The 27029-nt window shown below is 39.3% G+C and overlaps 2 protein-coding genes across 2 annotated transcripts in view; one reads left to right on the top strand and one right to left on the bottom strand.

The window, feature by feature from the left end:
* Nucleotides 1-1694: 1694 nt before the first annotated feature.
* Nucleotides 1695-27029, bottom strand: part of LOC139725610 (protein GDAP2 homolog) — a 70179-nt gene continuing 44844 nt past the window's right edge. The window contains exons 9-12 of the mRNA XM_071636700.1: nucleotides 10057-10210; nucleotides 5460-5654; nucleotides 4735-4878; nucleotides 1695-4302 (exon numbers count right to left, since the gene is read on the bottom strand). Of these exons, the coding sequence (XP_071492801.1) occupies nucleotides 4243-4302; nucleotides 4735-4878; nucleotides 5460-5654; nucleotides 10057-10210 (553 nt within the window). The 3' untranslated portion in view covers nucleotides 1695-4242. The remainder of the gene's footprint in view (nucleotides 4303-4734; nucleotides 4879-5459; nucleotides 5655-10056; nucleotides 10211-27029) is intronic.
* On the top strand, nucleotides 20372-21109 carry LOC139725635 (three prime repair exonuclease 2-like). The gene has a single exon (XM_071636726.1). The coding sequence runs from the start codon at nucleotides 20372-20374 to the stop codon at nucleotides 21107-21109; it is 738 nt and encodes a 245-aa protein (XP_071492827.1).

Here is a 27029-nt window from a genome sequence, read left to right as displayed (position 1 = left end):
TTTGTACCTCTCACCTACTGGGTCGTTTTAACTGTAAACTGCATAATGAGATGAAAACTCAGCAAGAGTTAGATGCCATATTTAAGCCTTGTTTGTTTATGACTGCTTCTACATGAAATCAATAAGTATTCCTATAGTGTGAGTCGAATTAATATTGACCAAAAGAAAAGAAAAATTGTTTTTCTCATGAAATTTCATGAATGAACATATGCACAGTGACATAAGAACAAATGTATCCCAATGAATTGAAATTCACAAATGAATTGTATGAATGGGACTATCAGTGACAGGGGAGGTCCCAACCTTTGTAACTAACGCCTACAAGCTGCTGGAAAACAACCGCACCTGTATGCATTTACATTTTTAATTACAACAGACGTGACTGCACAGGGCAATTGCTCATCTCACATGTTTACATGGCACCCAGTTCTTTGATTTTGTTAAAACGGTTATCAATGAAGGAGAACAGTGCTATTTCTTTATCAAGCACACAAGGTATGCTATTAAGACTAGGCACAGTGAAAACACACTCCCCGTCACACTAAACTTTGGGGTACCACTAAACTTTGATAGGTGAAGTAAGTCTCATTACACACATGTACTTTGAGAGAAAGTGGCTTGTCATGTTAAGCATGGTCGATAAATTCTCCCACTAAAGTTCTCAAGAATATGCTACATGTATTCAAGGGATTATCTGAAAAAAAAAAAGTTTAAAAAAGTTAATGCCTGGTACTTCATCTAAATATCTGGAAGACTCATAGCATTATGCAGGAAAGCGGCACATGTTGCGATTTTTTCCTAGACATCTTGTACATCTACATGCCCTAAAAAGGAAGCATTTCACATATCTGTAATATAGTAATATCAATTCAGCACCTCTGTTACATCTATCTAGCAGGTCCATGTGCATTCCCAGTGAAAGTATGGATAACAGATTTGGAACAATTGCTTTCTACCAACATTCTTCCCATGAATTCAACATCAGAAGTCAGCTCATAGCTTCCCTTTGTCAAATTCTCTTTCCAAGCAATCACTGGTCCACCAATAGTTGAGTATCAAGTTGTGGATAAGACTGACGTAATGCTAAAGGCCAGATGACTGGATAGACTTGCTTGTGAACTGGCCTACTAAATACTGATAATTTCACGAAGGGGAAAACCCATTCTAGAAATCTCTATGGCCAATTCATGCAACTGCCTGCCATATACAAACCTTAATCTCTCTTTTGAGGCCACGGTATGAATGATAACACACAAGCTAGTCAATCGCTACACAAAATTGATATATTGTTATACTCAAAATATTTTCGCGAATTTTACGAGTCGGGTGCTATTCGCAAATTTTAAAACACACAAAAATATTAACTCTCATCCTGACATGAATGTGATGTGCACGTATGCAGTTATCCATTTGGTACTGTACTCCACACTCTTGAATTTAACCACTTGCGAAATTGTCGGGAAGTCCCTATTTGCAAAAAAAAACAAACAAACAAAAAATAGACTTGCTAAATGTATGGCGCATACCGTAATTACTGCTATGATTTAAAAACTTCAGTTGCTACAGAAGGATAGCCATTTGATGATACAGGAAATACACTGTACATGCATGAACAGAAGTAATATCTCTGACTGAAAACAGTGGCAATTATTACAAATGCACTTTGCATAAATTGACTGTACACTGCAGCACAAATCATGATAAATAGGAACACAAGTCTTCACTTGAAGACAATTTCATCAAACACAGGTAGAAATTCTCAATTTGCAATAGAATGATACAAAACATATATTAATATATTAATATATCAAACATGTAAGTACTAGGGCTGACTGAGACTATGTCACAGGGTAGAATCAAACAATACACTACTTAATTAAATATTACACTACCACATAACACAGAAAAAAACAAACACAGTTATACCTCACATTTTCAACCACAACATGTACTTCTGTATGGCTACATGAGAATAGTAAAATAATATTTGGCTCTTCAATGTCTGGCATTATTTTGTGACCCATAATATTTGCAACAAATATACCACATAAACATACATCACTGTGATGTGGCAGAGTTTGCGAAATAAGCCCCCACTGTAAGAACATGAAACACGATGATACAACAACTAAGCACAGGCACATACTTTATACCAGGGTCCTGGCAAAAAAAAAAAAAAAAAATTACATTGGTGCCACAACGAATTAAAAAAAATATATGCACATGTTTGACAATTTTCTTTTTAATGTAACTAATTGTAAGATACAAGAAAGGAAGAAAGACATTATTTATCATTTATTATAACAGGATGAAGAGAAAAAAAAAATGGAAAAATGGAGACGGATAAGCAGAAATTCTGAAGAAAGTGTCCACTACACTGGTAATAACAATGTGTTGGCTATTTTGACATTACCACACCAAAAAACCTGAACCCGCTTCATTTCAATCAAATTTCATTTGAACATGGCACTTTGCATCAGAACGGCAACACTAACACCACCCAAAGGCTTGGCCTCAAGGCCCCATGTTCCTGGGAACAACCCTAGTTGTGCATTTGTTTGGTTTGATGTCTCAGGCTCTTCAAGATGCCTGGGGCATTTTTTTTAGTGTGGAAATTTTCACGCATTTAATGCTACGTGGTACTAGCCCAAATATGAAAACATTGAGATACTTATTAACGCTACAGTTTACTGCCATTATAACAAACATGGTTATAACAGAATTCTCATTACAAAGAAGTGAAAATTCAGGTCCCAAAGTGATCATCTATATATCTTTATATACTTTACTGTTTGGCTATAACAAAATTCTGATGTAACAAAAGAAAACTGCCAGTCCCGAGGACTTCATTATAACAGACGTCGCCTCCATTTACACATGAATAAACATCGTTTTAGTCCTGTGTATGTACAGTCACCACATTTAGATATGTGTTAGATTCCTGTCACTACACAGAGCAGGAAATATCGTGTTAAAATTTCCTCTATAAGAGCATGAATGCTGTGATGATTTTTGCCAAAGGAGCTGCAAATCTGTGGCAGAGTAGGTTCATGCAACTAGGATGATTTACAAATACAGGCTGATAATGTACACGTAACCTCTTTTGTGAGGATTACATATCAGGCCGGTGTACTCTGTACATGCCATCCATTCAAAGAGAAGGGTGAAACCAAACACAATTTATGTTCAACTCTGTTGCAAAAACAAACACAAAACAACCCCAAAACAGCAGCAATTTCATTGCAATTTCATTACTGCAATTTCCTTATGGCGAGTGCTCCAGCAAGATATGACTTGGAATGACTTTTCTATACAGTGGTATACTGAAGATAAAATATATTAATATATTCTAAACCTAAACAAGAAAACTACCACCCATTGAATATAAGCTGGTAGGAATGAGTTAAAGACCTGATGTCAGCTCAATGCTTCATAATAGCAAGGAGGGGTGTCCCAATCAAACAGAGATTGGATTACTTGACGACTCTGCTCCTGCTGTCAAGTCACAGGTCAAAGGTCAGAGGTCCTCTGAGATAGAATGACACTTAGAGCTGGCATCAGATAACAGTGGCATTCTCACTCACAGTCACACATTTTCTCCTTGTGCTGGGCTCTATACATTGGTAGAAAGAAGGTAGGTTATATAGCTTGGAATGAATTTGATTCCTGGGATATGGTGCGGGTATGCTGACATGGTCCTCCAGCAATGTCATCTAATACATCAACTTGAAGATGGACATCTGGCAAAGCTGAACAGTCCGGAAGTGTGTCCTTGGCCACCATCTGCCCTCACATGGGTGTCAAACGCGAAATTTCGCTTACTGATGTCTCTCTTGGATGATCTTAGATGCTCCGCACAATCAAGATATATGATGGTTAGGGCAACAACCACGAAATACTGTTTTCGTCCATGGCAAAGACACTACTTGAGATGAGGAACACACAAAATTTGCAATCAGCTCATTCTTTCCAGCTGCCAGCAGGAATGGTTCTCAAGGAAAGAGTAAGGAATGCTTTCTTTTCTCTAATTTGTCCTAAGAACAATAGTTGGAATCTAAATATATTTTCTCTTTATGCGATGATAATATCTCTTTGCTTTCCGCCATACAATGCGGCAACTCCCCAATTTCTATGGTAGTATCTTCCAGTACAGAGTCAATCTCTGTTCTTCTAGATTGTTCTTCTAGATTGTTCTTGATTACAGTTCTAGCTTTCACACAGCGGTCATCTCCCATTCAAGCATCAGAGACTCCCGCTGCCGTCCACATCTCCAAACGAGTTCTGGTAGTTTAGGCCGTTCACCTGTTGGTGGGATGGAGAGAGTGTTCAACAAGATCAGATTGCACACTTTGGCATCTGCCGAAATCACACAATAAGGCAAGCGTGAAGATCTATTTCTGTGTAAGAACTTTTCACATATTGTCCCTGGGGTGACAAGACCTTGTAATAGTATCTCAACTCGCTTATATCAAAAAACTTTACTCATTTTTGGATAATAAAAAAATACTGATTTGAAAAATCTGATCAGTAAAATTCGATAACTTTCATATCTGAAATCTGATTTTGATGAAATCTCAACCATGTGTATTCTATTTGTCAGAAACAAACATAAATAAAATGCAAAATTCAACACAAACCATCACATTGCCTACTGCCTAAATGTACAGCTGCAAATTACCCCAGCATGGGATTACCACACTGTAGATCCTTTTGACCTTTGACCCTTCAACTGACCTTCATGTCATGTTCGATGACGAATGGTGGGATGTCCAGCTGGTCAGGGTGGATGGTGGAGTACAGGGAGTGGACGGCACCCAGGGAATGGACCTTGCCCTTGATGCTGGAGGCGGTGAAGGTCGTGAAGTACCACGTGACAAGCTGGTATGGGAAGAGAGCAAGGTGGTAGGAGGACCAAAAATAAACCACTCTGCTGATACAGAGCAGGCTAACATGAAGACTCTAAGAAACAACGGATGACTGCTGATTAAACCTTCCGCAGAAACCAGCTGTATGTTCTTATGAATAAAGAGCGAGAAGTATGAATTCTTTTTTTGTGGTCCAATTCCACAAAATTTCATTTGATTTTTTTTGTAACGAAAAGTACACATACCCTTGACTTGTTACTGATTATTCTCCCTGCTTTCTGAAAGAGGTATTACATCAAGTGCACTTTCACTATACCAGGAAATGAAAACATTATTCCCCAGGAAACAGAAAATTGAATTCTCTTTCTATCAGTTTCCTTTTGCAACTTCACAAACTGTTGTAATCACTTCTCATCCAGTATTAGACTTTAAAAATTCATAACTTTTGAACTGATCGTCCAATTTTCCTAAAACTTTGCTGATGTGTTCTATCAACATTGCTGTATTCCCTCAATTCAGATATTTATATATATTTGGGCTTCATTCTCGTTAGAAACTAATTGGTTAAAATCCAGGGGACTTGAATAGACTCACTCTGGACCAGAAGGTTGGGTGGACAATGTACATGGCCTTAAGGTTCTTTCGATACCGGTTGTCCACCATGTGGTAGACCTCCTTGAGCCAGTTCAGCTCTGGCTGGTTGTCGGCGGTGCTCAGCGTGTGGAAGTACACGACCACATAGTCCTGGTTGACAACCGAATCCAGGAGATGGATGACGTAGAGCAACACCTATTTGATGAGATGACAAATTGCATCCTCCAGATTGATTTATTACATTTCCAACCTGGAGCAACTTAACCCTATCTTCACTGGGGGGTCAAATTGACCCCCCTCGACATTTCGCGCCACGATTCCGCAATGCGCAAAGATTTTGCCGCACCATTTCATGACTTTTTCCTTGAAGTCTCCTGCAATTTTGAGGCCAAATTTGTGGTGTCTGGGTACACCATTTTGAAGTTACATAATGTTGTGCTTGTGCATGTCAACCCCAAAACAGCTCAAATTCATGACATTGTGTGCAAATCCAATGCAAATTATGTTTGTTTGTTTTTTTTTGTTAAAAAAATTTTGATATTAATAAGATTATTTCAACTTTTAAATCATTGGAATTAATCAATTCTAAAGTAGATAAGCTTGAAAAAATGCCTGCAACAAATTTTGGCAAAAAACCCAAATAAACAATAGAAACAAAAGATCGAAAAAACAATAAAATACATAAGAAATTCATAAAACAATAAAAAACAAAAGAAATCGAATTTGATTGTGTTATTTCTTGCAAGAAAATTGTTCCACGTGTCTTGAGGAATTCTGACACAAAATTTAGCAATCCTGCAATCTTTTTAAATAGTGGAGCGGCATAGCCGAACAATTGTGCATTTTGTGATAAAAGCACCAAATTTCGTACACAGGTTGAAAATCACGTTCAGATTAGATTTAGATATTGGGCCATCGTAAATAGCGCCCTCAACGTCCATGGCAGCCATTTTTCAAAATGGCTGCCGTAAATGCCATGTTTTCGTAAAATTTGCTAATTTTAGGAGAAAAAAAGTCAATAAGATTTTGGTTACAAATGTGAAATTACATTCAAAATAGATCTAGATATCGGGTCATCGGATATAGCGCCCTCAACGGTCATGGCAGCCATTTTTCAAAATGGCCGCCACAAATGTCATTTTTTTTCAAAATATTTGCTCACTTCAAAAGGGAAAGCCAGTAAGATTTTGCAAACAAGTGGGAAATTACATTCAAAAGGAGTTGAAATATTTTGTAATTGTTAATTGTGCCCTCAACGTCCATGACAGCCATTTTTCAAAATGACTGTCTAATGTGCCACTTCTTCGATGATTTTGCAAATTTCTTTGCCCATAATAGTTAATTACATTCAAAATAAATCTAGATATTGGGCCATCGGAAATTGCGCCCTCAACGGCCATGGTGTCCATTTTTTTTTTCAAAATGGCCGCCAAAAATGCCATTTTTTGTTTTAAAAATGCAAAATTCAGAAGGGAAAGCCATTTTTTTCTTTTTTACAAACAAGCGGGAAATTGCATCCAAAATAAATCCACACATTGGGCAATTGAAAATTGCGCTCTCAATGGCTATATAATGGCAGCCATGTTTTGTTGTTGTTGTAGTTGTTAAATGGGCACCATAAGTGCCACTTTTTCATTTAAAAAAATGCTAATTTCAAAAGGAAAAGTCAATGAAATTTTGGTTATAGATGGGAAATGACATTTAAAATAAATCTCGATATTGGGCCATCGGAAATTGCACTCTCATCGGTCATCACAGCCATTTTTCCAAAATGGCCGCCATAAATGCTATGAAAAGATTTATTAAAATCAGAAGGGAAAGCCAACGAGATTTTGCAAACAGGTGGGAAATTACATTCAAAAGTAAACTTATTGGGCCATTGCAAATTGCGTCATCAAAGGCCATTGCAGCCATTTTTCAAAATGGCCACCATGAATGTCTTTTTTTTTTTTAGTAAAGTGTTGCAGACGTCAATTAGAATTACCACAAAGGTGGAAAATTACATTCAAACTGAATTTGATAATAGGCCATCCAAAAGTGCACCCTCAACAGCCATAGCAGCCAAGTTTCAAAACAGCTGCCATGGATGCCCCCCCCCCTTTTTTTCCCAAAAATTTGCTGATGTCAGAAGGAAAAGTCAATAAGACTTTGCAAACAAGTTGAAAATTATGCTCAAAAATGAATTTAAGTATAAGGTCTTCTTAGAAGACGTCCTCAAGGGCCATGCTGACCGCCATGGATGTCTGCTTCTTTTTTCTTTTTTCTTTTTTTTTGTGGAAAGATTTGCTAATCTCAGAGAGAAAATCAGTGAAATTTGTACATATGTTGAAAATCATATTCAAAAGAAAATAATATATGAGGTCATTACAATGACACCATCAACGACCACGGCAGCCATTTTCCAAATGGCTACTATAGATGCTATTTATTTCTTGAAAATATGATAATGCCAGAAGAAGACAATACAATTTCTTGTGCAAATTGACAAAAGACATTCAAATAAATTTAAGTTTGAATTTGAATTTGAATTTGAAATGAAGATATTGAGCCACCATTTAAACATCGTCCCCAACGGCTATGACAGCTCTTTGTCAAAATGGCTTCCACACACTCCTTTTTTTTCTATTTGCTCATTCCAGAAGGAGAAAGCAGTAGAACACTGCTAAACAGCCATTACATCTAATGCAATCTGGTGTTCAAAGAAATTAAATTTTTAAAAAAAGTTTCATTGATGGGTTAGTTCTAAATTCATGTTTTCAGCTTAGTTCTAATTGCAGCATTTCGCGTGTGACGGCTAACAGTATGGATATCAAAGGTATGTGTTTTATGGAAGCATAGCAAGTTAATTAACTTTTTTCGTAAAATGAAAGGCCATTTTTTTCGTATCTGTCTTAAAAATATTTAGGAAGTTACATTTTAGAATAGATACACTTCATATCGTCCCATATATTCAATGATATGGTGTTACTGTCAAATTTAATACATGGCGCCATTATCCCTGGATATTCATATTACTCTTTTTCGGAAATTTTTCATGTCTGCCACCTGAAATATGCATTCATCATTGGTAATATATAATCGCTAAAAATTTGCCTGGTTTATTTTAGTTGTTCCTAAAATGATTTCTTTAACACCATATTTCAGTTTATTTTTCGGAAATTTTTCATGTCTGCCACCTGAAATTTGCATTCATCATTGGTGATATATAATCGCTAAACATTTGCCTGGTTTATTTTAGTTGTTCCTCAAATGATTTCTTTGACACCATATTTCAGATTATATAATGTCTCTGTGAGTATTTTGCTCTCTTCTCCTTCTGAAGTTAAGCAAATTTTCAAGACAAAACAAAAAGAAGAGTGTATTGTAGCTATTTTGACAAATAGCTGAAATAGCCATTGAGAACACAGCTTATGATGGCTCAATGTCTAAACTTCTCTGTATATAATTGTCAACTTGCGCAAAAAAAAATTGTCTTCTTCCGGTGTAAGGACATCTTCATAAAAGAAAAATGGCATCTATGACAGCCATTTTGGAAAATGGTTGCAATTACCTTTATTAGCATTCTTTTTTCTTGAAAATTTGCGAAGAAACAATTTCTAGAGTTAATGCAATCTAAATATATTTTTTGATTTTAACCATTATTTTTCAATTTATGTACAAATCTGTTGACTTTTCTTTCTGAAATTACCATTTTTTAAAACAAAATAATTATGACAATGGCAGCCATTTTGGAATATGGCGGCAAGAAAATGAATGGATATGAATGGTTACTTCCCCAAAACAATTCAGTTGTGATGACTGACATTAACAAGGCAAGTGCCAAAATGTGTCTCGCCCATTAGCGTACAAGAAATTAATTTTTTCTAACTCCCGGAAGTTCATTGACCCCGCCTATGACCTCTGACCTTGTGGTGACCTTCAACTCCCTAAGGGACATTTACTAGCCAAGTTTGGTCACAAACGGACATATGGATCAAAAGTTATGAGACATAATCAAAACGCGCCGTAAAAACTTAACATTGGGCCCTAAAGTTCATTGACCCGTGCCTGCGACCTTTGACCTTGAGATGACCTTCAGGTTTGGTAAAATGTGTTACTTTGTATAACCACTCTTCCTTCCAAGTTTGATTGAAATTGAAACCCTCAGTAGAGAATTATTCAAGTTTTTGAGGCGTTACGGATGGACGACTGACAGACAGACGCAGCAGGCGATCCCGTAGTCTCCCCCCTTACCTCCGGTGGGCTCGACAATAAACCATTGAGTTGTGGTAACTGACATTTCAATGGACAGCATAGGAAAACATAATATAACAACAATTTCTGATAGCAGTATCTATCTTCTTTCAGCCAATGTACACTACACATATACCTACAAATGAACATGTTCAATGATATTATATGGCCTCAAAGCGGGGAAGATGGAATGTTTGTATGTATGCATGTGTGTGTAAGTGTATGTGATTTGCAAGGATTATGATAAAAAGATTACAGGTGTTCATACAATAATTCATCTACTATCTACGTCCCTTTCTATGTATACACAACACTTGTAAATTTTTACGAATTCATCAAGGAATACTGTCGAGAGGGCACAAACCTTGTTGAGGTCAATGGAATGTGCTGGGAAGTTTCTCGCCACAAAGACGATGATGGGTCGACCGTGGATGTCATTCCCCGTCTCGTAGATGCAGCGGTGGGCGGCGATGTCCGACAGGTCTGCCAGACGAGCTTTCCGGAGTAACCTCTCATATCTGGATTCCATGCATCAAAGAAAATTAGAAAATAGACATAGAAAGATGAAAGATACAAACTTGAACAATACTAACAAAATATCTTACTAACTGTGAAATGGTAATCACTGCTGGCATTCTGTTTCCGTGGCAATTGCTAGAATCACATCAACACGTATAAACATACACACACATGCGCCTTTTAGGGTGGGATTTCACGGAGCACGCGAACGATTTGCGAAGGACGCGAATGACAAGATCCAACATTCGGAAAAGTTTTTCTCCGAATGTGTTCCGACAATGAAGCCGAAAACCATTCTTGCGCAATTTGTGCGAAGTTTCCACGACGTATGTGCGAATGTCGTGTGTATCATTGCTAAAGTACAGCATGTTACGTACACGAAGAACAAGCGACGGAAATGCGAACAACGAAAAATTTTCAATAATCATGGGAGAAAATGTACCCAAGGAGAGGTAGAAGTTGTCTTGAGTTGATCTTTTTTCTTTCCTCTATTTCTCCTTTCTTTTTCTCTCATTTCTCTATCGTGTGCTTGCCTACATTTTTTTTTCCATAGGACCTATCTCCACTAGTAAAGCATTTGATTTTTTTTTGCAGTTCCTCGAACACAATCATAATCTCTATAATTCAAATGAAATTTTACATACTTAAAATTAATTTTAAGTGTATTCTGCGATTTTTTTGTATATCAAACATTTCTTTCTCTTTGCTATCATTAATTTCTTTTGTTACTATAGTTGTTCATAAATGTTTGATGTTTAGATGTATGCTACGATTTCTATTTGTAGAAAGCATATAGGTCATACATCCCCCAAACGTGCGCTAAACGTTCGCGAGAATGTCTCAAAAGGTACGCGAACAGTTTGCGATTACGTCGTAAAATGATCGGAAAAACTTCGCAGATTTCACGTAAAATACGTGAGACATTCTCCAAAGTTTCGGAGTCTGTTTGGGGTTTCACGAACATTTTGCGAACATCGCGCGTGTCTTGCGAAGGTCTTGCGCATATGACGAGGCTTTAAAGACACTTTCGAGAACAATTCACGAGCAAATCACGACCAAGTGTGCGGAAAAGGTCGGTAAAAAATTTCACACTTTTTTGAAATTCTCGCCGAAGTAAAAACGACATTTGCGAACAATTGACGACGCTTCCGAACCCTCACGTTCGTTTGGCGATCTTTTGCAGACTAAAATACGAATGCTGGAGTTTGCCATTCGCGTCCTTCGCATATCGTTCGCGTGCTCCGTGAAATCCCACCCTAAGAAGTGTAGAAATTGAATGCCGGTTCGCAGAGAGATGCCAGGGTCGGAGAGCATCTAGGCGCGAGATTTTGCGGCGCGTCAACATCACCCCAGGGAGCAAAAGCGTCCCCCTTCAACAGCAAAAGTTTGATGTTTTAGCATTAATTTTGTAAGCTATCTGGTGTCTACTGAATATAATAGTTTGGCTTATTCTAATATGAAAATGAAAAATATTGTTTCAAAATGAAGTTTTATCAGACCAAACTCTAGGATAACAACAAATCAACAACAAAGAAAACATGAAACAAACAACCACGATATACATTCTGACTAATTTTCAATGAAACATATCGACAATGAAGGTAAATCAAATATCAAAACCGCCGTTAGTGGAGTTGTATAGGCCTGACACGCGTTGAAGAGATTTTGTATCGTCCTAAAAAAAAAAATAATAATAATAATAATAATAAATCCCCTTAAAATTTTAAATCCGTTGTGTCTTAAAGGCGCCTTGGCAAATCACCAGTAGGCTATACTTGCTGCGGGAAATCACGCCGCCGACGAACGGCCTTCTCGGAGAAGGCCGTTCGTCGGCGGCGCCACGATTCTTGCCGGAAAAAAACGGCCATAAATACACTGCAACTTTTTATTTCTTTCGAATTGCAATCCGAATAATAATGGCGGTCAGAAGAACGTTGTTGTTGTTGTTGTTGTTGTTGTTGTTGTTGTTGTTCTTGTTCTTGTTTTTATCCCTCCATCTTCGTTGTTAATTTTTAGATCTTCCGTACTTGTTGGCGTCTGGACATAGCCCCCAAATATTCCCTTCGCTATCACGTAGCTCTTTTGACAAATCCCACGCGTTGGTATACAAAGATCGCAGTCACACTTGCCAGACAGTGACATACTAGTACCAGTAGTTGCGTCCACTGATGATGCGCCCCCATCAGTGTCACTGATGTAGATGTCGCGGTTTTTTTTTCCCCAGCGGCAGGAGGTAACTTGGGGCGGGAGGAAAAAAAATGCATACAGATGCATCAATATTTCAGGGCCGTAGGCCTATTCCAGCTTATTTGCTCGGGTTTATACGCGATGGTGAAAAAATGCGGATTGTGTATCATTATAGCGCTTTTGAATAATATTCTCCCTTTGCGTTCTCAATCCATTCCACAAAACACTGTGCTATCACAGATCAGCCAACAGAGTGGCGAAAATTTCATTCTAGCACGAGTGGATATTGATAGCGACAATCTCGACCTTGGAAAGCTTTGTCCGTATCCAAGTAATTGTTGTATCTATAAAGCTGATGGTAACACCGAAAGCGTAGAACAATTTGATGCCCCAAATAAATAACGTGATCAGAGAAATTACGTCAATACCTTTCCTACATAAAAATGTGACTGACTTTTAATGTCAGTCTCTGTATGCCTACTGTCAACACAGACAATAAGCAATAGTAATATTCTAGTATACCTTTCACCCTAATTCAACCAAGGAGGTACTAGGCCAGCCTCCTTGATTAAACTATTTTATTTTCCAGCAATGTAATACAGTACTTTATGGCGGCCGCGACCGACAAGACTCACTTTCTCCTTCCGCTTTTCAATGTAAACAGTCATTTGGCGCGAGCATCTATTATTTCAGCTTTCCTTCCTACTCAGTACTTTCATCCTACCAAGTGAAACTCTTGCATGTTATCCGTCTCTATGTGGAGAGTACACACACACACACACACACACACACGAGAAAAAAAAAGCAGAACTACGAAACAAAGATCGAAGACTTTCAGTGTTATTCTTTGTTACTGATCAAACAACATTATAATGATGTGCGAATCGCTAGTGATACCCCCTCTTCCTGCGGATGGCGAAATGTGATATCATATCATTGCACATTTATGATTACTGGTAGAACTATGTGCGGGTAATTCAAAACATGCATAAACACATTTTCTATGATTTTTTTTTTCTTTAATTGATCACATGTCACGTTCCTGTCCGCTGGCGGGAAAACGCAGGAGGCACTGTGACACCACCTGCACAGAACTTTGAACATCTCAGTCGAAACGCAAAATATTGGCTCGTCGTCACGAGAGGTTTACAAGATCCAATTCTACACGTAAGTATCTGAAGTTCGTTTTAATGCACTGACGTTACTGTTGACTGGGATGACATAATTTCGATTGACCCAGCAAAACCTGACGATACAGGGTCTTTTTGCACCTCTATTATTTCAAGGATGTTTCTAGAACACGCTTGTGACTGGGATATCGTATAATTGAAGAAATGGAATATGATTGCAGTGCACCTCTTTTGTTTACGTAACAAGTGCACGTACCAGAAATCGTTCATCTTGGAGAACTGCAAAGACAGTGTGGTGTCGTGTAGTGCTTACTACCTATAGCTTCGATTTTCAATTTTTATATGAAGGACTATGCATTGGGTCTCCGTTTGAGAAGTTTGTTAGAAACAAACGCAAACAGAAAAACTGACCAGAAATGAATAACATTTATTAGTGGAAAACTGAGCAAAAAAAAAAAAAATGGGATTCCATCCCGATGGAATCCCATTTTTTTTTTTTTGGCTCAATTTTCCACTAATAAAAGTTTGTTTGAATGACAAAGCGTGATATAATCACATCAGTTGCCAGTATTACAGCACTTTTTCTCCTGGATTTGAACAGCTTTGAGCGGACATCCCTTTACATAGGTCAACACGACGAAATCAAATAAAAACAAACTGTATACCGGGCAGTGCACGACAGTGTATGAAGTTCAATAATTAGGCCTTCATGAGGCCTCATAACACTGTCTTTATACTGCGTTTGAATTGACTTATTGATTGTTCTATAGCTTTGGTGCAGTATAGAAAATTCTGTAAGAGATCGAGACATTGCTCCAAAAATGTGCATCAGCTTCAGACCAAGAGTGGTCTTCATGGCGTGTGAAACAATGACGACAATACAGATACGGAAATGGACGATATGCTATACACACGTTCGTTATTCCGAAGGTTTGCGCTCGGCTGGGCTCTCTTTACCATATACCCATACAGCGAGAGGGCCTTGACATAAGGCTATGTACGCAGGGGCCTGCATGCTTGTCTCACTGTCAAGCGTGTGAAATTTATTACTGGAGACTGTTATGACTGCGTGGGGGCCCGGCAAGATGCCATTTTTGTTTCCTGCGTAGAACTGTAGAGCATTTTTTTTTCTTACGCCAGTACATTGTGTGTGTATACGTATTTGAATTGTACTATAGATGTGAACCCCACCCCCCCCCCCCCCCCAAAAGAGAAGGCCCATAATTTTCGTATTTCACTTTTCTTTTAAAAGTTTCTGGATAAATTCACTGATTCATTTAGGAAAACTAACCCTCACAAGTTTGACTCGTCCGCCCCTGAAATTGGAGTGGAGATAACCAAACTTCTCCCACAATTCCGAGAAAAATGACCTACCCGTCAGCTGGATGTGGTTTTGAGCAAAGAGTATAGAGGCGCACGCACGCACATAAATATTATACCAGCGATCCATCACGACAGGTGATATTTTCCCCCTCTTACAGTACGGGTAAGAAATCGTACGTCTACCTCCTTTCAACTATCTGAAATTATTCTGGTAACTTGCATAATTGTTTTGTATAGTTGAATAGCATGGTTCCTCCCCTATAAAAGAGATTAAGTTAGAACAGCAGCAGTAAAGTTATGGAATACCAGGGAATACCAGGGTCTCGCTATAAGAATACCCAGTTTGTCACTAATCCTGATGTGCAGGACTGCTGGAGCATAATGCGTTATTGCTTATAATTATAAATACTAGTAGTTGTGTCATGATCATATTATTTCTGTGGTGATTTAGCAGTTTCCATTATGCAAGACTTTTTCTTTGTGAGTGCTGTTGAGTGCTGCTGGTGCGTGTGTGAACAAGTCACAGGCTTTTTTATCCCATGTAAAAGGAAGAGTGGGAACGGTCAGTGTAGTACGTGTACGCACCACGGACCAATGACACTCGTGATCAGACAAGTGGCTGATCTAGTGATGCTATTCTGAATGAAAGCCAAATGCCTGTACAGGTGTACAAATTGTAAATGAAATATATATGGATACTTTGTATTTTGCATCGTTGTATGGAAAGAAATAGTGACAGATAGGAAAGTGTACACCAGTGTGCAGATGTGAACACAGTTTGGATGACTCATCGCAACTCCCATATTCCTTATCGGCCATAGTTGCACCCAGATTTGGCTCTGGACAGAGTGTTTATCTCTCTGTGTAGTCCCAGCTCCTCAGTTCCTCACTTCTGGCCAGTTCCTTGATCGTTTTTGTTCAAGGACAAGTTCACCCAAATGATGTGTGATGATTGAGTGAATGCAGCAATACAACGCATCAGTGGAAGTTTGAGGAAAATTGGACAATCGGTTTTACACGAAGTTATGAATTTCTAAAAAAAAAAATGTCTGTGCAGCGATCGAAGACTACTACAGTTGTGATGTCACGTATGTACAACAATATAAAGAAAATATTGAGAGAATTCCACAATTTAAAAAATAAAATAAAAAATACGCATTCCCTCGACTCGTCACGGACAGGAGTTAAGGGTAGGCCTAATGATATCATCCCCCTGCTTAACTGAGTTAAGTCAACACTCGTTAAGATTTTGCTAGAAAAATAAATATATGTTGCATTCTATCTACATTTTATAGTTTTCTGGCAGCGACGTCACAAACTGTGGTAGTCTTCTCGTCCAGCGATGGCGGCACTGAAACTTTAAAAATGTTTAACTTTTGAACGGGTTGTCCGATTTTCCTCCAACTTTTACTAATGGGTTCTACTATCAAATATCGCTGCATTCACTCAATCCACACATTTGGGTGACATTGTCCTTCAAAGAAACTAAAAAGGAATCATTCAGGGATCGTCTCAAAAGTTTGGTCTTCAGGATGTTTTCCTGCCGGCAGGGAGTGTAAAAGTTACATTGCAGGCCTACAAGCGTGACTTGTTTCATAAGAAAAAAAAAAGGGGGTGGAAAAATGCAGAAATGGCCACAAAAGAGAGAGAGAGTGAGGGATCCTCATATTTTGAGAAATAAAGGAACCAAAAAAGTGTAAAACTGTTTTGGAGAGTGCAGAGAATACTGACTCTTGTTTTGGTTTATAACACTTAAAAGTGAATGCACGTTACATGTATATTCAGGTTTACTCGTTGATCATGGATTATCAAAACAAGTTTGACTTGCATTTAAACCCACTATATTGCCATTTGCAGATGAAAAAAAAAAACAGCTTTATAGTGCTTCAATATAGTTCTAAATTGTGAATTAGGAATAGAAACGACCAATGTAACAAGAGACCCGCGGGTCTAGCGCTCACCTGAGTATCGCAAGTTCACCTTTCATGCAGTCACTAATCTAAATTATTCACAGCTCTACCAAAATTTGACCAGGCATCCTCAAGTAGAAGATAAACATGTACAATTACGGCCCAAATTCAGATCCCCCTCCCCCCCCCCAATAGTATCAATTTTATCTCTGTCACTTCTGGTTCTAGAGACACCTTTCTTTTTCTTTCTTTTTTTAAAGATTCCTTAATTTGGGGGATGGGGGGGGGGGGGGCAGTGCCCATTTTAGCAAATTGAGATCCTAACCCCATAGGGATGCTACCTGCCAAGTTTGGTGAACATCCCTCATGAGGTTTTCAAGAAGAAGATGAAAATGTACAATTTAGGCCCCAATTTGGACCTCCCCCCTGCCTGAAAAAAAAGGGGGCACCCCTGGATCTGCTATCAAACAAACTACAGTCATTAACGTACTAACTCATAGTATTAACTTAGCTCCATCACTTCTGATTCTAGAGAAGGTTTTTAAAGATTCCTTGATTTTGAGGGATTTGGGTCCCTTGGGGCCTCCAGGTGGGACACAGTGCCCATTTTAACAAATTGGGATACTAACCTCCTAGGGATGCTACCTGCCAGGTTTGGTGAAAATCCATCGTGACGTTTTCAAGATGATGATGAAAATGTGCCAGTTAGGCCCCATTTGGACCTCCCCAACCCCCACCCCGCTCCAAGGGGGGCACCCCTGGATCTGCCATGAACAAACTTGGTACTGCAGTCATTAATCTACTAACTCATAGTATTAACTTAGCTCTATCACACGTCTGGTTATAGAGATGAAGATTTTTCAAGATTCCTTCCCCCTGAGGACCCCCTGGGTGGGGCATGTTGCCCATTTTAACAAATTGAGATCCTATCCCCCTAGAGATGCTACCTGCCAAGTTTGGTGAAAATCGGTGTTGGGGTTTTCAAGAAGAAGATGGAAATGTACAATTTAGGCCCCATTAGGACCCCTCCCCACCCCCTCCCCTGGGTCCCAAGGGGGGCACCCCTGATTCCGCCATGAACAAACTTGAAACTACAGTCGCCAATGTACTAACTCAAAGTATTAACTTTGCTCTATCACGTCTGGTTCTAGAGAAGATTTTTAAAATACTTTAATTTTTTCTCCTTTTTTTGGGGGGGGGGGTATCAAAATCGCTTTTATAGAATAAACCGTTAACAGTTTATGCTTTACTAACAAAATTATACAGTAATATCTCCTTACATTGTATGATTTTAATGTAAATTTTTTTTTTGTGGGGAGGATGTTTTGTGATTCAACTTTAGGCCTATGCATCAACTAGAACTCGATCATTTTTAATCATTGCTCCCAATGGTAAACAGTGGCTAACAATTCATAGATACACACGATTATTCGAGTCACATGGAGTTGTGCGTTATTTGGTTGAATCAATTGCATTTGACAGGAGTGGTTAAAGGTTAAATTATGTTTTTTGTTTTCATAAAAGGGTAATTTGACGATTGATTATGAGAAATTATTGCAAGGAAATGCTAAAAATGATTTCTATGTGAGCAAGTGTTAGAATTAACCTTTGACACCAACCTCTTTGTTGTATAAATCAAGTATCATGTTGAGCAAGGTATACAGATTATCATCACAATGATGAAGAAATGAGGTTTTAATATCAGCAATGTGCTCTTTGTCATTCACAATTATGTTGATGACTCGCCCATTTAAAGACCAGTTAGCATGGTTAGCATGCTGGGAAAACACGGGCGCCCGATTGACTCGATCTTCATACACTGAGCGCCAATATGTGCATCGAAGCATACGCTTGTCGGGAGCGTTCGACTCCAGTCCATATTCTTTGGAAGTTCGGCTGTGTGTGTACTTTCATAGAGATCAGTGATAAAGTTCTACACAATTCATTACCAGGATTCTCCGATATACTCGAGCTGGGCCAGCCTTCTCACTCCATGATATGCTCATCACGTTTATACCACTGGTCGATAATCATTATTGTGATTATTGTAATGATCATTGAAAACCGGCACATGATTTAGTCTATAGAATAGAGAGAAAGAACACAATTTCATCCAGCAACTGTCCAGCGTCCATTGTGATTGGACATGTCATTTCTCTTCTTACAGCACAACTTACCATATCGGGACTTGGGTATCATAATAATGTATACCCAGTCAATAACGTATATTGAAGTGTCAGTTCCCTATGGAGGTGGAAAGGACGACATCGGGGCGAGTGTGTGTTCATGCTAATCTGCCCTTGTGCACAATGGATGTCGCAATAGCATGGTAGCAAAAATTGTAGATGTTATGAAAGCTAGCTCGCTGTTTCCACGGTCGTTAAAATAATGAGGACTAAGTTGTGTTTCTTTGCTTGCATTTATTCTGCTTCTAAAGTCAAAACAAAATAGAATTACATTCTAAAATTAAGCAAAACAAAACTAAACTACAAAAGAACGAAACCAAAATACAATCTCATAATGCTGCAGCATTCTGTTATATTTCAATGGTTCTAAAATTCATAAAAAGCGGTACATTTTGATTTAAAAACAAAAACAAAGCAGGAGACCTGTCAGCAAGAGCATGGCTTGACTGGACTAACGACCTCGTAGGGATTTGAACTTGAGTTTGCCCCTCACGAAAAAGGTAAATTTTTGCAAATTGTACGTCGTGGGAGAAAGATGGTGTGCGCGTGCAGCGTGTGCATTAGATGTTTGCGCGTTGGCCAAGTAATATATCACCATTCCTGAATATCAAAATGATAATGTTACATGGTATGAGACCAGAACCTAGACAGGCTTGTGTAGACAGGTTGTTGGCAGGTTAGAGAGGCAAGTTGCCATCAGTGTAAAGCAAGGCATTGTAAGGTGGAGTGCTGGATCTGCAGATGTGTATATGCATCACCAAGTACATATCATCAACCATCACCGCAGGCGGAATACTGATGGTAAATGGGTCTTAATTATTATATACAGCTCACCTATGTGTCAAGAATTCAGGCTTTGTGCATAGAAGATAGTGTACTGCAAGCTCTCGTTTCCTGATGAGTCTAGTCCGAGTTGGTGGGACAAATTTTGTGGTTGGCCCATCTCTTGCCACAAGGGGGTTTCCTTGTGGGGAATTGTCAAAGGGCTGATTAACCTTAACTGATTACTCGTGAGCTGAGTTGAGTCAATTAAACTTATTTCATTTAACCACGGGTCACTCACTTTAGCCAATGGCTGTTCTCCTGTTCACTGATTGGCACGCATGCTGAAGTGCTTTTTTTCACGTATTGGCAAGGCTCTCTGAATGTCAATGACTACCATAAAGATTAACAAATTCCCCTCGTTCCTATTGTGTGACTTTCCCGTTGGAGACGATATTGCTACATTGGAGGGGGCCCCGGCTAACTTTACAACATGGTGAAGTTACGATGGATCACTGAATAGTGATAAAAAAAAGCTTGGCAACATTCAGTGCATGTTCACGTAAAAGGTTAAGAAATGGATATTGTGCCAAAAGTTTGGTAATATTGTATATGATGAACTCATTGCAAATTTGTCCTTTGATTGTGTCGTTCCTTGCAGAATGGCGGACGTAGACAGTGTGATGAAAGAAAAGATCAAAAGCTTCGCCTTCCTGGACCTTGAGACTACGGGTCTGGCCGAACCGAAGATAACCGAGTTAAGCATTGCCGTCGTACATCGTGAAGCCCTGCTGTCGGCTCACGCTGGCGTGGTCCCAACCGGAACCGGTGAACGCGTCGCGCCAGAGAGCCTCAAGCTGCCAAGGATCGTGGACACCCTGAGTCTCTGCTTCGATCCCGACAAGGAGATCGAAGCGTGTGTCAGCAAGTTGACTGGGCTGCACAACAAAGATTTGCGCGGGAGTAAGAAGATGGTGTTCGATAAACACGCCGTGGATGCAGTGAATGCCCTCCTAGGCAGGCAGGAGAAACCTGTGTGCTTGGTGGCCCACTACGGCGACAAGTTTGACTTCCTCGTGATCCGCACCGAACTCCAAGGCTTGTCACTCCACCTGGACCCCGACGTGTTGAGCGTGGACACTGTGCCTGCATTCAGGCACTTCAGTACGATCCGCCACGGAGGACGCTCTACTGCAGACATCCAGCTGAACGGCAGTCCCTACGTCCTTCACAGGTACATATCGTGCAAGTTACGCGACATCTACCTGCGCAAGCTGGGTTCTGCTCCAAAGGACCCCCACAGCGCCATGGAGGATGTGTACACGCTGATGAGGGTGGTGATTGCCGACGCACAGATGTTTGTGGATTGGGCCGACGAGAACGCAGAGAATTTCTTTTGAACGAACTTATTAGCACAGTGAGGAGTGACACCATGTTTCACTTCACTTACAGTAAGGTGAACGGAAAGTTAAAAGTTTCAACAAAATCAGACTCGAATTACCGAAGTTATGCTTGTAATGTTTCTGGAGTTTTTTAACCCGTTCCATACAGAATTCCTAATTCCCCATAGACTTCTCATACACAGGTCACCAGGTTCCTGTATGGAACAGGTTAAGTTTCTAGTGTTTTCAGCAAATACTTATAACGGTAGCAACCATACAGATAAATTGTGGAAGACTTGATGACTTTGTCAACTCATAATTGGTTATCTTTGATGTAGTAAAACAATTTCATCGTTGACTTTTTATACTGGACGATGGCTTAGGAGACCATAAAAAAAGAAGGTTAGAAAAGTGTACAAGAAAAACCTATAAAACATTCATATTGTTATATCCACGATTTTTTTCAGGTACTAAAAAGTAATATCAAATCATATTTATGTATGTTAATCTACATAAGGAAATAAAAGTACATGTGTTGCCTTGATTTTTCCCCCTGTTGCAAAACATGGCTCTTGTCTACTATTAGTGTTATTACATGTATTATCATTGTCGGAGAATTGTTTACACTTCAATATGTCACAATCCTGCAAGGGCCACTTGAATATTTCAGCTTGTATAAGAATACTTCTTTTCATGTCATACTTATTTTTGAAGATCGAGTCATCACACGTTGTAAAGAAAGGATGCTTATAGAACACGAAAGACTTAATTTTACGTGCATTAAAAGGCTTTCACACCGGGTTTGCGGAGAGGTGCCTTGTGTTACCTACCCGGTATACACCCGAGCTTACGTTACCCTACGTTGTGGCTACGTCGGCCTACGTAACGCCCAGCGACATAAATGAGTTTGCGAGTTTCGGAAAAAAATAAATATGTTTATTTATCTATTTGTGAACTTTTCATGTGCAGCAAAGGGCACAAACACAGGCAGTTTATGCAAAAGTCTATGCAAAGTACTAAGTACGCTACTGTACACCAGGTTTACGCAATAGTATACATCACTATTCTTCTACAGTAGGATTTTGGTACGCTGCTCTCCGTAGGTCCAACGAAAAATCCTTTGAGGACTCAAAACATTCAGAACATGATTCAGAACATGAATATGAAAAACTAAAGTAGAGCGAACTTTGTGTAGAAGACGAATCCGCCACATGGTTCCTATAAAGCTAGATTTCACACCTCTAGAAAATACTCCACATACCGTGCACATGTCTTTTATGTTTCATATAAGTTATCTAAGTTAACTCACTTATTTCATTCCAGTTCAGAAATTTGCAAAGGGGGGGGGGGGTCTCAGTCTTCAAAGTCCGTTCCCCGGTTCTTCACGAAAGACTGCATGTGAGTGGTTTAAACTCTGAAAATGTATTTTTCCCCTGAATTTACGCCCCTAAAAAAGAAGTTGTCCCCCTAAATGTAAAAGAAAGCGTATCCAGCCTCCAGGTTAGATGTACTATATTTTGTTTATAGGGGGATTCACCCTCATCGACCATACATGATTACCTTTGCTTACAGGCTTGTTTAATGTCTTTTTACATTTATTTTTTCTTGATTAACTTCATTATTTTCAGACGAAAAGTGATGGGGCTCGGATTGGTCGTCCATGACTTTTACTTATAGGTATATGAGAACTACAACGAGCGCGCGTGTGACAGCTATACGACGAAGTTGATAAAGAAGTTCGTACTTCAAGATATATCCCATTCAAACTGACATATTTTTTTTTCTATATTGGAAATCGGGATGCATGGACTCATGTGTCGCCGTCCACAGACAGCGAAACATCTATAGTAGATAAATCACCGAAAGCTTAAAAACCACGACGGATATAGTGTAAAAAGACAGTCACATGCAGTCAACTATTACTCTCCCTCACTGAGCTCTATACAGTACCACATTTACTACTATCCTGGATCTTTTGGAAATCGAAATAATACCTGCTGATGGCTACTTTGGTGTATCTATTGGTGTAGTTTAAGGCACTGCACCAATTCTTAGATTTACTCATTATTCTTTACAGAAAATTCCTTCTTTCTTGTCTTAGCCTGTCTTTTTCTCACACAAGCAAACTACAATTGTATACAAACGAAAGGGAAAGTACAGCTCACCTGGAAACTTTACTCGATGACCGCTAGTTGGCGCACTCCTTCAAATTCACACAATACCAAGCGGCAGCGTTTCACTTTTCGACTGAGAGTTGATCATCTTACAAGGAAACATGATCATGATCTCTACCGTTACACCATGTCATCACATAAGGATCACGTGACTCGCAGATGGCGAAAAAAAAGAAGAAAAATGTAGCCTATCATGCATGATTATGATTATGTGCTGGTATGATTTCCCGGGGTATACTCCGATGTATTTCAAGGCATGTGTGTGTGTGTGTGTGTGTGTGTGTGTGTGTTTGTATTTATCACATGGGAGTCAGTTGGCGGGAAAATCAGCTCGGTAAACTGGTAACACCAGACTCGAACTGGAGACATCAACACTTCAATCGAAGCGCTTAGACTACAAAACGTAACTTGGGCTCGTCTGACGGAAGTTTACAAGATCACATCCTATACGTAAGTATCTGACGTTCGTTTTTTAACAGGTTACAAAGATATTTTGATTGGACTTTTGACGATATTATCAAAGGGGGAAACAACAAGATAGCATCACTTCCAGTTGATCAACTAAAAGTGACTACTTGCTACACATATTTACAGCGTTTGGGCATTTACAGTTTTTGGGAAGCGTTTTTCGTTACTGCATTATGTTCTTTTTAGCTTTTTATCTGTTTAAATAGATTATGAAAGCTTAATTTACCTTGAAATAAGACCTTTCCCTTACATAACATATCTCTTTCCTCTGCTGACAATCCGTCATCGAATGCAACAGCGTCAATGTATAACGCCATACCTTCATTCATGCACGACTATGCAGGCGCAGAGTACATGTACATGACTTTGTATATCCCACTTGTATAAGCATCAACATTTTCGCGTGATTAATTTTTCGCGCTGAGAGGATCACACATGTATTCGCCGGTTCTTGACTCGAAATCACGCTGCACAATATTGTCAACCTATTCAAAATATGCAGAGAAACATGTGAAGATATTTTCACAGGTTTTGGAATTCGTGCCAGCCAGAAGTAGCGTAAAATACATGAAAATTAATGTACCGTGAAAATTTCTGCGTGTACAGTATTTCTCGAATAGAGAGCTGGGCTGGCTGAAGCATTCATTAAAAACCGGTAAGATATACTTCACTGTCGACGCTCTCGGAAAACACAGACATGTACAACTGGGTCGATTGTGGCAACGTATAGGTATATGTGGACATGGAAACGGTCCAAAAGCTATAACAGGGGTGGTGTCCAAATGTAGTATCAGACGTGGACATGTTAAAGAAAAAAAAAGCAAACAAACAAACAAAATAGATAAAAATGAATACCGTAAGTTTTATATCGATAAAAACATACAGTTAGGGATAAAACTAGAGGAAAAGTTTGGAGTGACAAGAGTGATAAAAAAAAAATATGTTTCCAATAAACTTTTAAAATGAAGCTTTGGGATTTAAAGAAAAGGAACGAAATCATATGCCAAACATTGAAAAACAGAAAAATTTGAAGAGAAGAAAATCATTATGCTGTTATAGAATTTGTTCGTGCTGATTGAATTCAAACGCTCCAAAGTGCGAATGTGCATATTTATATGTGCCAATGAAATTGAAATTGGTATTCGTGACGAAATTGAACGTCTATCCAGCTATAGCGCGAAACTAAATGACAACTCCGTAATGAGTTTCTCTCTAACTGAAAACGTGTCTAAAAGGAATGATGAAAGAAAATTCAATGCGGAAGAATGAAAACGAACCTTGAGAGTATCTATACAGAATGTTGACGAAAATCGTTTAAACTTGAACGCCTATTCATGAATTCGATTTAACGCAAATTTGAAGAAATTTGGCGGGAAACCTAAATTTCAGTAATTAGAATACCTAGACACGTGCCTGTATTATATACCATGTATCATATGAACCATATTTCCACATTATTGTAGTATGAACGACTGTGCGTTGGGTCTCCGTTTGGGAAGTTTGTTTCAGTGACACAGCATATAATATTGTGACAACTACTAGTATACTGATTCATTCATATTGCGACTTTTTCCCCACTGGATACAAAGGCGTTGAGGTGTATTGCCAGGGTATCGGGTGAGCATTTTCATCAAAATATCTTGTCAGTTATTGTTACAGCTGAAGTTCAATGAGCACACGAGGTCTTAGAATGAATGTCTTCGAAGTATTTGACTGTTGGTTAAGATTTAAACTGCGGAGAAAACGTGTTTCATGTAATTGTTTGGGAGCAGTGAAGAAAATCCTTGTAGAGAGACAATCCCCCCGAGAATGTGTATCAGTTTGAGAGACAGAGTGGCTTGGTATATGAAACAATAACTACTAGATATAATGATAATAAACTCGGGCTACTCCGTCATCACACCTATTACAATGTATATAGCATTGATTCGTAGACGTAAAATGTAAAACATGCAATTATGGTGTTCAGAACTGGCATCAACTGCCTATGTACGACTGATATATCGGCCGCTAATGAAAAAGCATGCAACCTGACAAGATCCTGCAAATTTTAAATCCGTTTATAAACGGTTTGGGATGAAGTTGGGGACCTACAATTTCGCAAGTTACCACGAATATGAAAAATGCACGCTTTCCCGCATGTCTTCTTCTCTTAAAGTCGCCGTTGTATTACAGTAAAATACCACTCACTTTTCAAATTTACTGTCAGAAAACATCGCAAAAATCAAACAAACATGAAAGAAAACTGCTAGAAGTTCCATTTGATTCTGATTGAGATACGTGTATAATTCAGTGAGAGACTGAGGGTATCATGACTGTGGCATCATAAAGGCCGTGTCACACCAGCCTTGCGTGCGACTTGCAAAGAACAAGTTTGACTACCCGGAGGTCCCTGTAGATGATCCGCACATGACAGTACCTAGCATGTATCTCAAAAGTAGTCGCCCGGAGGTGCGCACGCATATTTTTTTTTTACCCGCAACCGTGTTTAGGCCCTGTCACACCTTCCCGGGCAAGCTACTCGGGCTTGTTACGTGTAGGGATTTTCTAGCATACCGGACATTCCTGAGGGCGGAAAAGGATTTGTGCGAGTCAGTGCATGTGTCTTACTTGCTGGACGCGTTATACTTGCGAGTATACTGTGTGACCTTTGTACCAGTCGCGTGGGGGCTGACAACTCAGTGAAGGAATTCCTGTAATGGAATGGCTGAAATCTCACAGAATTTCATTATCTTGGCTGCATACGGGACTACGAAGTACCTGCGTGGGAATTGCCTGGGAAGTACTGCCGCTAAGGGTCTCCTACTGGCGTTCTGCGTGGACCTCTACGGGCATTCCCGCGACTCACCCGGAAAAAGTTTTGGTCATGCTCAAAACTTGGCTGCGGTTAAATCGGACTTGCGTGAGCACCTCCGGGCAACTACGCGCTAGGTACTGTCAGGTGCGGACCAACTGCGGAGAGCTCCGGGGAGTAAATTTGTTTCCTCGCAAGTCAAGCCGCAGAAATTCCCCCGTACGGTATGACAAGGCATGAATGAAAATTGCAAACATTCTTGTTCGCCCGCTGAAAATCTTCTACGTGCTGGAAACTACCTCCTCGCCACAAGCCCGCGTTATGGTGTGACACAGCCTTTAACATCATTTTGTATGACGCGTTCATTCACTTGGAATAAGCCAGTTCATAGTTCCACTTCGCGCATTAAAAAAAAAGTCATTTGTATGTACTAACCCCAGGTATGTTGCTGGTACAATGTATATCATTTTATGAGATAAGGCTGTCATGATCATGCATGCAA

Source organism: Diadema antillarum, unplaced genomic scaffold, assembly GCF_040938485.1.
Source record: "Diadema antillarum isolate AM-2024a unplaced genomic scaffold, OU_Dant_1.0 seq00000053_RagTag, whole genome shotgun sequence".
NCBI classification, from domain to species: Eukaryota; Metazoa; Echinodermata; class Echinoidea; order Diadematoida; family Diadematidae; genus Diadema; species Diadema antillarum.
This window is presented reverse-complemented; position numbering and strand designations above follow the sequence as displayed.

Coding starts and splice junctions, on each gene's coding strand:
- LOC139725635 (XM_071636726.1), top strand. CDS start 20,372: ATGGCGGACGTAGACAGTGTGATGAAAGAAAAGATCAAAAGCTTCGCC.